The sequence below is a fragment of the Polypterus senegalus genome, chromosome 3 (assembly GCF_016835505.1).
Source record: "Polypterus senegalus isolate Bchr_013 chromosome 3, ASM1683550v1, whole genome shotgun sequence".
NCBI classification, from domain to species: Eukaryota; Metazoa; Chordata; class Cladistia; order Polypteriformes; family Polypteridae; genus Polypterus; species Polypterus senegalus.
The window spans coordinates 191,651,124-191,665,228 of record NC_053156.1 but is presented as its reverse complement, the minus strand read 5'-3'; the positions used below and the strand labels follow the sequence as shown (position 1 = coordinate 191,665,228).

At 32.9% G+C, this 14,105-nt stretch overlaps 1 protein-coding gene across 7 annotated transcripts in view; it reads left to right on the top strand.

The window, feature by feature from the left end:
• Positions 1-14,105, top strand: part of LOC120525759 (CAP-Gly domain-containing linker protein 4-like) — a 159,629-nt gene that overhangs the window by 71,122 nt on the left and 74,402 nt on the right. For all 7 annotated transcript variants that reach the window (XM_039748340.1, XM_039748342.1, XM_039748341.1 and 4 more), the window contains one exon: positions 13,599-13,734. In XM_039748340.1, the coding sequence (XP_039604274.1) occupies positions 13,599-13,734 (136 nt within the window). The remainder of the gene's footprint in view (positions 1-13,598; positions 13,735-14,105) is intronic.

Here is a 14,105-nt window from a genome sequence, read left to right as displayed (position 1 = left end):
AGATTCAAAAAGTGCTCCCTTATTAAAGGTAGACATTTGGCTTCCAATCTTCAACACCAATTTAATGTAATGTATTCACCCATATAGTCTAACACTCCAAAGATCTTATTATCTTTGGATGCAGAAGAAGCATTTGATATGGTTGAATGGTATTACCTATTCATCACTTTACATAAATTTGGGTTTGGCCCTAACATATGTGCATGGATCAAACTACTGTATACCAGTTCAGAAGCTTCACTTTATATTATTACTATGTCAGGCTACTTCAAACTAGAACGTGGAACTAGACAAGGATGCCCCTTGTCACTTCTGCTATTTGCAATCGCCATTGAAACATTGACTGTTCACTTGAAAGCATCAGAGATAAGAGATTTTTTAGAGAAGGACTTGAACAGAAAATATCACTATCTGCAGATGATATAGTACTGTACAGGTATATATCAGACCCACAAGGTGTAGTGCCTGCAGCCCTAACTGTACTAGCAAAATTTCAAATGATACCTGGACTATAAATTAATTTCAACAAAAGTGTGCTTTTTGCAGTAAATTCTCTAGCAAACAGTATTAGAATGGACAACATTCCCTTTTATCATTGCAAATAAGTTTAAATATCTAGGGGTAAACATCACAAGTAAATATAAAGCTCTTTTTCAACAAAGTTTGCTGTTTGCATGGACAAAATTAAACAAGACCTGCATAGATGGTCTACCCTCCCATCTTACTTTAGCAGGGAAAATTAACGTGATTAAGATGAATATCCTTCCTAAGTTTCTGTTTCTATTTCAAAACATTCCCATATACATTAACAAAGCATTTTTTAAAAAATTAGATGCAGTCATAACCTCATTTATTTAGAATTTGAAATACCCATGCATCCAAAGGGCGACCGTACAATGACATAAACCAGAAGACAGCATGGCTCTACCTAATTTTCAGTTTTATAACTGGACGGCAAACATACAAACTGTAAAAACCTAAACACTAACACAAATAGATGAACACACACACAAGCTTGGTCTGCAATACAAATTAAATCCTGCAGTACTTCTTTATATTCCTTGCTTTGTACACCAGTAAATACAAGGCATCGTCAATATACTAACAACCCAATTGTCCTTCATTCACTCGCAATATGGAACCAGTTTAGGAAGCACTTCAAATTAGAGAATATTTTATCTGTGGCACCTCTACATGATAACCACCTTTTTCTATCCTATCAAACTTACACAGTTTTAATGTTTGGAAAAGATTTGGATTAAATAATTTAGAGACTTGTATACAAATAATGTCTTTGCATCCTGTGAACAACTGCACTCTAAATTTAGCTTCCCATCAACACAATTTACCACTATCTCCAAATTAGAAATTTTGCTAATCAAAATCTGCCTAATTTTCCTCATCTTCCACCTATTTGTATTCCAAAAGAGATATTGATCAGTCTTGAAGACTCCGACAGCATTTCTATAATATATAAAACCAAGTCAGTTCCTTTTAAATACCCCAAAGTACAGTGGGAAAAGGATCTCTTACTCAGCATTTCAGAAAAGTAGTAGAAGGCAATCATGCACAGAATTTACTCTAGCTCCATATGCGCAAAGCATTCAGTTATTCAACTTAAATTTTTTATGGAGCAAATCTGTCTTGTTTAAAATTGCCCAAAATGTTCCAGGGCAAGATCTGACCTGTGAACGCTGTAATCAAACTCCAGCTTCACTAGGCCACAGGTTTTGGCTGTGTTCCAAATTAACGTCATTCTGGACAAAACTTTTTTAATGCCGTTCAGACAGTCTTGGTGTCAGAATCATTCCTAATTTATTAATAGCTGTGTTTGGTGTACTCCCAGATGGACTTAAAGAGGAGAAGGACAAACTATAATTGCCTTTACTTCACTATTAGCGCATATACTTATCTTGCTCAACTAGAAGAATCCTAAACCACCTCTGTTAAACCAGTGGGTAACTGATGTTATAAACAATTTAAAATTGGAAAAAAATCAAATTCTCACTAAGAGGATCTGTTCAAAACTTTTTTTAAAACCAGACAGGTTCTAATCAATACTATTTTTGATTAAGCATTTGTCTATGTTTATCTTTGTTAATTTGAACTATAAAACTTAGTATTATGTATTTTAATAAACATTGCATTTAAAATCATGCAAAGTGTGGATACATTTTTGGGATGCCCTGTATTTATCTTTCTTGTACATCTAATTTAGAGAACAGTACTAATGTGCTAAAGTGAACTATGTATGGATATATCACTTTATTGTTACTTTGGCTAATACTAAAATATTTAAACAAATAGTCCAAATGGTAAATGATAGAAAATTAAAAGTATAAGGATAAAGTTATTAATTAAAGTCTTACATGACCATAAGCATAAAAGCAAAATATAACCAATTGAAATTATTGCTAAAGCGTGTCATTTTTTGTGTATGATGGAGTAGTTTATTGTTTCTTACTGATATGTCCATTTTACCAAGTGATAATTGTCAGTAAAGCTGTAATATCAAATAGAACAAATTAGTATCTTTTGATTGTTTCATTGTTTTCCAGATACAGTAAAGGTGTTAATTTTGGGGTTAAATATGTGTTGTGTCTGATTGTGTGTAAAATCAAACTAGAAATTGTACTCGTTGAAGACAGTTTAAGAGACTGACTTTCCAAAGGTGTAATTTCAAAAGAGCTAGATAAGCTAGAAAACATAACTCGGAGGAGAAAAAAAAATACCCATTTAAGATCTTTAAGTGACCCTTAATACAACACACAGTGAACTACATGACCTTGGTAATTCTCATATTCCAACAGTGACCAGTTATTTTTGGAATCATTTAGGAGTAAGCAAGAAAAAAATGCCATACAGTGATAATGAAAACTGATTTAAATGTATGTGGCTAATCTGACCAGATTTACATATTATATAGAATAAAAACACTAATATTTAACCAAGTGCACAAATTGCAGGGGTTTTCTTTATTACTGATAGCTGTATCGGTCAATATTGTGTCATCATCCAACATTTGTATGTTGGACTGGAGCAGACAGTAACAATGTATGTTGAATGGTTCAGTAGTGTTTTTCTTTTTAATATTTCTTTTTTAAAAAAAGTTTAACCAAGCTATTCAAGTAAATATTAGATCAGTTTTCTTCATGCATTTAACAGCAAAGTTCTTGCCATTAGTAAGAAATACATATTTAACTTCAAGGACATGCCACAAAAGTACCAGCTCCTGTTGCTTTTGTGATGCTTACTCCATTTTTTTTTTTAATTGCCCACTTTCATCAAATGCACATGCACCGTCCTTTGTACGTAAGAGCAGTTATATTTTTTAATAAAAGCGCATTTGTTCTGTTATATTTGTACCTTTTGTGAAAGAGTTTCTTTGATATTTGGAATCAAAAATGCACTTTTGATTTTACGCTGTAGGAAGTAAATAAATAAATAAAGGTAAATAACATTCGATCTGGCTCTTACATACAAAGGACGGTGCATGTGTCCAAAACATTAACATTTATATGTTATTTACATAAAAGCTATGTAAAAGCAATGGCAAAAGTGCATTTTTGATCCGATGTAGAACTGTCGTCATGATTTGAGTTTACCTCTGTTATAGCGCGTCTATGTGAAAACAGCAGTGTCAAATGCAGTGGGAGGGGAGTTGGGATCGTGAACGCGGCTGAGAGAATAAAACTGAATAAAAAAGAAAAACAAAGCTAACCTTTACAAGTATCATAAATTACACGGGCTGTTACAGACTGGAATCAAATGTATGTTTTTATTCTAAAATAGTAAGAATACGAGCAGCTCACTTCTCAAAACGGACTCATCTGGGATCGAACCCGTTAAGCTTTGATTACCAGTCAACAGTTGATACCGTTGTGCCACCAAAGCTATCATAGCAAAAGCGTGTCAATGTTGCACGCTAACGCGGGTTCTTTTTCTGCAGTTACATTTTTTAATAAAAGCCCATTTGTTCTGTTATATTTGTACCTTTTGTGAAAGTGTTTTTTTGATATTTGGAATTCAGACTTCACACATTATAGCACTTCATGTCTACATTTTGTCAATTACTAAAACATGAAAACGTTTCTGTTTTAATGATGTGTTTACATAGATCGTTGTAGACAAGGAACACACATGAAATGCAAGTGTTCCAAATAACGATATAGTATTTATAAAAGGTGTCATTTTGCTTGACTTCTCACTTTATACAACTATAAGCAACTGACACGCAGGTAAACAGACTTGTGCTGAGAAAATTGTGCAGGGTGGGGGGAATGTCATAGCAGACTGCTTGCTGCTTATCCACACATTTATAGGACAAAAGACGCTGATGGAGAGGTGTTGAAGCATTTTAAGGTGGGACGGATCTACGAGGTTTTTCGTAGGCACTGGTAATTCTAGTGTTAAAGGCATCTCTGTGTGAATACTGACTTGCAGAAAGGTGGATCTTTGTTCATACTTGGGCAATATTTTCTGATTTTGTACTCTATTAATAAACTTTCACTTCATCACTAAAAAAAAAATTCCTGTTGAAAATAATTTTTGTCACAGCAGGATTGTTTCACCACTTCAAATTTTTATAAGGTTTATGCTTTTGGGGCATGGATAATCTTAAACTTTGTACCTTAAGCTTTAGCCCAAAAGCTCAGGCTTCCTTCCATCTTTTCATGACTCCAATGTAACAGGATAATAAACAGAATTTCGTAACATTTGAAAAGTTTTTGAAGGCTTTCATTACTTTTGTAGGGTGTTGTAATTTCAACATAGAGATCTAATTTTACAGTGATGGATATCCTAATATTTTTGTATACCATATAATACATTGTATATTAGTGACTTACTAATCTTAAATGATAGGCTTTGTGCTTTTGAAGTAAATTTTATTTTTTTTGTGATTGTGACATACTTTTGTTTGCCTCAGGAACTTGTGGTGCTCACTGAAGTATTATTTGTAAAAGTGTCTATCCAGTCCATGGTACAACAGAACAAACATAAAAACAAACCTTAAAACTTCACATCTGAGTATTGATTCATCTCTTAAAATGCTACACAGCTCAGGAAAGTGGGTATTGATATTGTTTTCACAAGAGAATAAGAATATATAAATGAGGAGTTGGAATAGATTCAACATGAAAGAAGAGAAAAAAACACAGAATTGGAAAGACCTGTGGAAAATGTTCAGCCTGAAGCTACAACAAGACTCAGGTCAAATGGCAATTGGTGGTGGTGGTGGTGAACATATCTGGAAATCAGAATATTATGTAATATCAATTATTATTATTATTATTATTATATAAATCAGAATATTATATAAAGTGGGACTTGCTGTCTCTGCTTATAAAAGCATAAACCTATCCGGGACAAGCATGCTTTGTCTCTTTAGACTGCCATTTATGTTCGTAATTGAGGCAGTTTTCCAGCAATCATGAGTAATTAAGTTTTGGAAACATTTTTCCATTTTCTGAAATGTATTTTGATCAAAGCCAAATCTGGCAGCTTTTGTTTTGTGTTTACATCTAATCTAAGCTCTATAGTAAGAGGGTTAATGGAAACTATAGATATTCAATGTTTTATTTTTTCATTCAATGAAAGTTGCATTTGTGAAACATTTTAGCAGAAAGGGCATTATGTAATAAAGACCATCAGACACATTATTAATACTTCAAGTCTTCTGATTTGCAGTCTGTTGTTTATAAAACATCACCCATTACAATGACTGTGAACTGAGAAGGTGGCATGTACATATCCTTTCCTTAGGAAAGATAGTTCCAAGACTTTATGGTATATTAATTACTTCCATCTTTCTTGCTTTGTCATAATCCTACCTCAGAAACACAGAAGGCGAGTTTAACAAAATGTGGACTATTTATACTTGAAAATGGATATATCTGGTAAATTTTAGGGCTTTTGATTTATGTTCTGATACCTCAGCATGCCAGTAATGTCAAAGCTGGTGGAACCTTTTTTTAAAAATTATAAATATGATTCTCTGGTAAATAAAAGTTTGCCACAATTCTGAAAAAATAACAGACTTCAAAAATACACTCTGCTTTAAGAGATATTTAATGTAAGCCTTGTTCAAACTTTTCCAACTTAACTTTAGATATAATGGCCACTATTACTAAAAATTATATTGATAACTGATTTAATTTACTAATTTATTTTGTTGATTTATCAAGAAAACTATATTAAGAACTGAGCTAATTGAACAAAAGTATACTAGGCTTATGATTTGAATTGCTCCAAATACTTCATTGGAAAAGATAAAATATGAAGCATTGAAAAATATTCATGAATAATGTAAACATTTTTGTGTCTTTTCAAAACTAAATAAAATAATGCTGCATTTTAAGTTCTTCGAAGGAAAGTGATAACCTTTTTAAAATGTGTATGTTCTCATCAGTCTTTGGTATGATCAAAGTTGTAGCAAAAAAATTCTGAATTATTGGTCACGTTCACAAATCAGCTCAAGTGAAGTGTTTAATATTTGGATTCAGTTTTCACTGCTTAAATCAAATGACAATAAAAATATAGAATCTGCAGAAAGGTGATGCTCAATGTGGCTTTATGGAGTTTTGTATCTATTTCCTATGACTGTTTATTTATTTATTCATCTTTTAACCCAATGACTTTGAGATTGGTGGACTTATACTTTGGATTTTCTTTTTGTTATGTTTTCATAGTCAAAGTTTTTCTGTGTGTTCCTTTTTAAATTGCTTGGTGTGGTGCTCTTGTTTTAAATTCAATGTAAAATAGCTCAAATCCCTTTTCTCTTTTGAATAATCATATTATAATACACAACTTTTATTTAGTTTAAATGGTTTGAGAACCACTAATTTAGGAGTAATTTTCTCCTCCTTGTTAAGGTCAAATGAATTTAGTCAGTATTCACATGAAAAAAGTTAGTGTACAAATTTGCACAAGTTTTTGCATCATTTAAATGAGTACAGTATTATCTGTTTCTTAAAAAATGTTCAGCCAGTAGGTGTCCACAACTAACATAATTACTGGATAAATATTTGCCTACAATACCATGTGCTTCATCATTTAGTTAGCATGTGAGAAGTATGGATAGTCAGCAGCTAGCAGTAGCTTACCTAATAGTGTTAAGTAAGTCGTGGGTAAAACCTAGATTGTGTTTTTTTTAATGCTCCCACATAGCTGTTGTGATGTGATGGAAAGCCAGTTCACTTTTATAGTCTCAGCTGACAACTCCCGTAGAGGTGTATATCTATCTTACTGCTGATTATTGATGATTACTGTTGATTAATGTATTTATTTAAAACAAATCATGAGCACGTGAAAGAAATGAGTGTTATATTTTGTTAAGCTTGAGCACTATGAGAATTAAACTGGAAAGGCTTAGTTATTTTTTTTATGTCTCTAAATAAGCTAGACACCACCAAGATATTATAAACTAAAGGTCAAGTGTGCACAGAATTGGGGTGGTGAATTCCACTACTCCGAGTAAGTAATATGGATTGGCAACCAATAGACCAGTACTAGGTGGGATTAGGCTCTTTCAAAACATACTGTATGTAATGAATAGGAAAGATGCTACGATAATATTGGGAAATATTGGTGGAAACAGTGGGAGGCAGGACAGCGGGGATTGGAATGTTAGGGAGTTGGATAGCAGAAATAAATGAGTTAGACGATAAGAATTGTAATAAAAGAATGGTTTTGCCCATCCTTGGTCACACATTTCTCTTGATCTGAGTGTGTGTATGCATCATGCAATAAAAGCCCGATTCTGCTGCCTTTATGTGACTCTGTGTGCCTTCTTGGGAAAAGTCGGAAGCTGCCGTGACCTCTGCCACGACACTCCCAGTATTGTGTGTGTTTCTTTTTTTAATCCAATCTAAATGGGAGCAGAAGTGATCAATACTAAAGCCCATTTGAACAGGCCTTATATTCTCTTCCATTAATGCAAAATTGCTATGCAGTTCCTTTGGTAATTTACTGACAGTGAAATATTAATAAAGTGGATGACTCATAGAAAGTGGGATTTTAGACAAGTTGAATTAGACCATTTTGTTGTTTTCATTTTATTTTGCTTCATACATTAGTATATCCAACTTTTTCCGTTCTTTGCAGTGAATGTATTTCTTTAGAAAGTAAGTGTGTTTTTAATTGTCTTTAGAATTTAAACTACATGGACCAGAGTTTGGGTTAATATTTAGTTCCATTTTCAATGGCTAATTGCTCAAGTTATGCGAAGCTGTTCTTCAGTCTAGTGTACTGTGAGATAGTGTGCCCATGAAAAGTGAAAAAGTTGTTTCAGACGGTAAAATGGAGATTGCAAAAAATAACCAGCTGGCAAAAACAGAGTGAGGAGGAAGTTATTGTTTACCCCAATAATCACTATTTATTTATTTGTTTATCTGTTTATTTATTAGGGGGCAACCCTCTCTGGTGCCTTTTGTGGCCAAAATATTAGTAAAATCTGTAAAGGAAAATAATTATTTATTGGAGTCAAAATCACAAAATTCAATAAATATTTAAAAGAAAAATTAACGGAGTAAAAAAATCATGAAATGAGAATAAAATATTTACTCTCATATCGTTTGGAGTTTTGCTGTTAAACTGAGGTCTACTATGCTCGATGAGTATTTATAAGAGACTAAATAAATGATCCATTTGTTTTAACTGATAAAAACCATGACTTTCTTGATATTTTAGTTTATAATTTAAAAACGGAATAAGAATCTGAAAATCTAACAGCATCACATTAAAATAAATTCTGAAAAGAATGATACCAAACATATATATGTGGGTTTTAAAATAAGCCCAATTTTAAAGCGTGACAAAAAAGTGACATAAAAATTCACATAAAATTGTTGCACAAAATCGTTGCACTGTTATGCTTAGGATTATATATATATATATATATATATATAAAAGAAGATTTTGGTGTGGCCTGCAGAATGTTTCTAAAAACACTACGAGGGCATGAAATTAGAAAAATATATGCAAGATACAAACCACAGAGATTTATTTATCAAATTTTAGTCTGCTTTAAGGGTAAGTTTTTGTATTTTATGTAACTAAAAGTAAGAAATCTGGCTTTTATTATGGACAAAATTTAAACAGCTAATGAATACATTTGCCCATAACTATATTAAACTTATATTAATTCCTTTACTCATTTTTTATTTCATTTAAGATATTGAAAATTGTAGGAGAATGAGTAGAAATACAGTCACACAACAGAGATGATCATGGGGCTAGCACCCCCCACCCATAAACTGAAGGTGCCCAAGTTCAAAATTTTAAGTAGAAATGCATTTTTTTAAAAAAGTAATGCAATTTATTAGAGGCTTGATCTGTTAATGTTTTGTGTTTTTTTTGGTATTAAGTTTAGCTGCAATGGCTACTGCATTTGAAAATTTTCAACTTTAAAAGTGTATAAATCAAGATCTGGATTAAGCTCAAAGTTCACAAAAGTCATTACGAGTTGTCTAAAATATTGTTCAAATTTCAAGCCATTTGTTCTTAAGGTATAATATCTACAAAAATTGGACTACAGGCACCTAAGCACCCATCTTTCCAAAAATGGTCATAGTATGATATAGAAATATAAAAATTTGTTACTGGGGAAACAACAAAGTTAATTTGTTTTTTATGAAAACAATACATTCTCTATATATGAAATATAAAAAAGTAAAATAAGACTAAAGCAAAATGCTGTATTATATGAGATGACATTTTCTGAGATAATTTACTAATGCAATGCAAACAGTCACTCAGTCTCAGTCAATCCCAGTTGAATTAAACATTTGGGATATGTGCATTCCCAGTTTTCTTTATATATATTATATTAAACACTTTATTCATTTCAAAAGAAACAAGCACCACAAATGCAATGTTCCCTTGGTCATTGTTAGCCATAAAGCATGAGTAAAGTAAGAGTTTTTGCAGTCGGATTAAAGTACCTGCATGAATCTGTGAGACTGTACTGTACTGCTGTTGTTCTACTGATTATGGATTGAGGGAAGATGAGTTTAATTTTAAGGCAACATCATGAGTGACTTGAATGTCTGGAAAGTGTTAAAGTTTTGAAAGAAAAGCTATGTGGCCACAAGGGGGCACCAGAGAGTCCCAAACCACATACACAGCAATACAGCACATGATATATGAATAAAATAAAGGATATTTTTTGACAAGGCAAAAAAATACACAATTCTTTCTCCTTCTCTACCTCTGCTGAATGTTGCCTGCTACCTTCCGTCTCTGACTCCATAAGGTAGCAGGCTTCTTTTTATGTCGGACCCAGGAATGATTCCAGTGCCATGCCATGTTTTCTGGGGAGCACTTCTGGGCCATAAGGGAAGTAGGGAGGTCCTCCCTGACAGAACCTTCTATATGAGGACAACTGCCACCTAGCATATGGGGAATGGAATTGCTCCTGACCTGCTCTCACTGCCATCCATCATTTGATACCGGCTGAGCAAAACTTTTTTTTTTTTTTTCTGCCGTTGGTCAATCCATCTGCGTCGTTGTGCTGGCCTACCATCCAGGTAATAAATTATTCTCTGTTCTGACCCAGATGCCCATTCTCCTACAACTTATATTGTTTTTTTTTAGGAATGAACATGGAATAAGCAGCAGCTTATTTAATTAATATTGTAGCATTAACATAAGTACAGAAAGCCACATGGTTTGAAATTTGTTTTATTATTCACTTGCCACAGATGTACAGTATATTTATTTCATTTAGAGGATGAATATCAAGAATATAGAGTATTTCCTTAGTGATATAGAGTATTCTTTTATTAGCCTTGAATCTATAGTACCATCATAAGTAGTTTTGTCATTCATCCTAACCCTCACTACACTGTAACAGGATAAAACTGGCAGTACTGTAGCATTTTATTTCATTTTTTTTTTGTTTTGAAAGTACAGAGGCATGTTAACATTGAAACAGTATGAAATGTGTTTTGCTCTCAATCATGCGTTGAAATTTGAGCCAATTAAATATGCTAAAATATAGAGTATGTTATATTACATTTTTCCTAACAAATAGATAAATCAATAAAATATAGCCACATCATTATTCTTTATTCAGGTAAGTGCTTCTGAAACAAATACCTAGCTCATTAAATATGAACCTGTAGCAAACAATATAAGAATATGAATGTGTTTTGTGACTTTTGCATCCGGTCTGTCTTATTTTTATCTTGACATACAGTCCGCAAAACACATTATAACTCCAAGGTTTTGTATGTTAGGAGCTTATAATTTGGGACAGACTCTATGTTTTTTAATGTTTAGAGCAAAGTGAAGGTACAGTTATTACTTCACACAGAGAACAACTGAATTCTCTGCATGCACAAAATGACATGTTTATTTTGTGAAGTACATTTCAATCAATTATGAAAAACTACTATTGCATACATTAGGGTGAAACAGGATTGTTGATTGAGTTTCTTCTGCAACATAGTTTGTGATTTGCCAAAGATTTAGTAGTAGAATGAATACCTAGCACCCAAGAATGGATTTTTACCAAGTAGAAGAATGGATACCTAGCACTCAATCATCCAAGTTGAGGACGACTGTATTTCACCTTCATCATTGCACAACCGAGATAATTAACATTAACAATGGTAGTGATGTATGTATTCACTTGTCTGTTTTCTATTTTTTAAATTTGTTTTTTAATGTTTAGTCATAGAGCAAAGTGAAGGTACGGTTATTACTTCACACAGAAAATAACCTAATTCTCTGCATGCACAAAATGACATATTTCAATCAATTAAAATGAAAAACTGTGCTGTTGCACACATTAAGGTGAAACAGGCTTGTCGCTTGAGTTTCTTCTGCAACATAATTTGTAATTTGCCAAAGAATTAGTAGTAGAATGGATACCAAAACTTTGTAATTGGTCATCAATGTTACTATTTTGCCTTTTAATCAATTTATTGCCACCAGCTAAACTTTCATGAAATCCTTTGTGTGCTGCTTATATACATTGAGTGTTGTTCATCTTTGCATGTTTCACAGATAACAAGAGAATGTACATGAACACTTACAAGTGAGATTTTCAGACTATGCCAGCAGTACTAAAACTAAAATGAATAATATAATCTTAGAACTAAAACCATGTCATAATTTTACTATTGCACTGCAGCTGATTAATAAGACTACGTGTTTTTAAAAGCGAGGAAACAACAGTGAAAATTTGTGTGTACAGCTTCTGCTTTCTGGTTGACTTAGTTTTGAGTCAAAAGTTGTCCTGAAATATTTTAATGTAGATGACTGTGCTTGCTAATGGTGGCTTTGGAGGCTGCTGATGTTTTTATATTACATGTTAATTAGCATATGCAAGTATGAATTTTACTGTATGACAACAATGACCCGGTACACCTATTTTTTTATTTTTTTTTTATTAACCCTATTTTTTGTAATATTAGATTGCAAAAACAAAATATCATGTATTTATAAAACACTGTTTTCCATCATTGTGCAAACAAGTATATACAGCACAAGGATTTAGTAGGTTATGCTAAAATATATATAGAAAGTAAACTGCCTAGTGATGTAATTAACCATAAGAAATTAATGGAAGAGTGGAATGATATCATGATATTTCACATTCCTCAGAAAACTGTTTGAGCCAAACTGGTTTCACAGAATGATCATCTCGTTCAAATGATGCTGAGATGGACCCTAAAAAAGCCCAGTCAAAACTAAATAATACTTTTTTGTCAGTAAAACAAAACTGCTTAAAATCGGGCAGAGATACTGTATTAATGGAATACTGTGCAAAAACTACAATCCAAAAATGCAGGGAAGAACTCAGAACAATTGACTGTAACTCTGCAGAGCACTCAACAAAGGGCTAATGAGCACAATATTGGAGTGTAGAATTAAGGCAGAGCTCCATCTTTATTTCCCCACTGTTTCCATTCTACTACATCTGTAGCTTTTCTTTTTTTCAAGATGAAAATAGGCCTACTTTATAATACGTTTGCCTATTGAGATACATGCATTACCTCAGCTCTTTGACTGTTTGTCTATCTGTCTTTCTGATTGAAATAGTAAATGTGGAGAGTCTGTCAATAAGAGAGTGCGGGAAGAGCAAGATGTTTTTTCAAAATGCCATTCATTGGAAGTTCTGTTTAGACATTTAGGAAAACATAACCTTACTGTTCTTTCAAAATGAAACATGAAACTCATCTTTGAAGTTTGAATTGCCCGCTGAGAAATTCTTGCAAATTCACTTGCCTGTTTTTGACCATGCATCCTATATCATCCTGCTGTTTTTTGACCATGCAGCTTGGACAAAGGTCCGGCAAGCAATTAGCATCAGGATTCACTGATAGTATCATAGAAAAGCAGTGAGAAGAAATTAGCCTGTTACAGTACTCCAAAAGAATCTTGCACCAAATGAGGAGGAATTGGTAAAGCAATCCAGTAACAGCTTACAGTTAATCCTTGCATAGAATAGACCTGAAATCATATGACAGTGTCTGGCCAAAAATTTCTGTGAGCATAACCACAGCAATAGGTAATTGTGGGACATGATTTATTATTTTGGACTAGAGTATTTAAAGCTATATAAGGATATTTTGTGTTCTTTTGGATTTCAGGTTGGAACTTTACGCTTTTGTGGAGCTACAGAATTTGCCGGTGGACAGTGGGCTGGGGTAGAATTAGATGAGCCAGAAGGCAAAAACAATGGTGCTGTTGGTGGTATTCGTTACTTTAGATGCCCACCAAACCATGGTAAGACAGTATTTTGGCTTCTTTTAATGTTTTTTTTTTCTTTTTTGTTTATTACAAGTCACCTACTATTTTAATAATATTTTTATGTAAATAGTTTATATTTGTCATAATTGTACAGTTTACTGTTTTTGTAATTTGTAGTAAGGTAGGCATACCCTTTGTGAAAAGGTAATGGAAAGATGTATTAATTCTTAAAACAAATGAGAAGACCACCAACAATGCAAAGTTTTCCCTGTACCTTCTGAAATTTTAGGAATTTGTTCATCTGCATGTGGAGAAGAAGTGCAAAGAAACTACTAAATTGGAAGAAAAGGAAAGATGTGTGTCTCATTGAGCCACCCTTGCCAATAATTGTTAGAAAGGAATGTGAA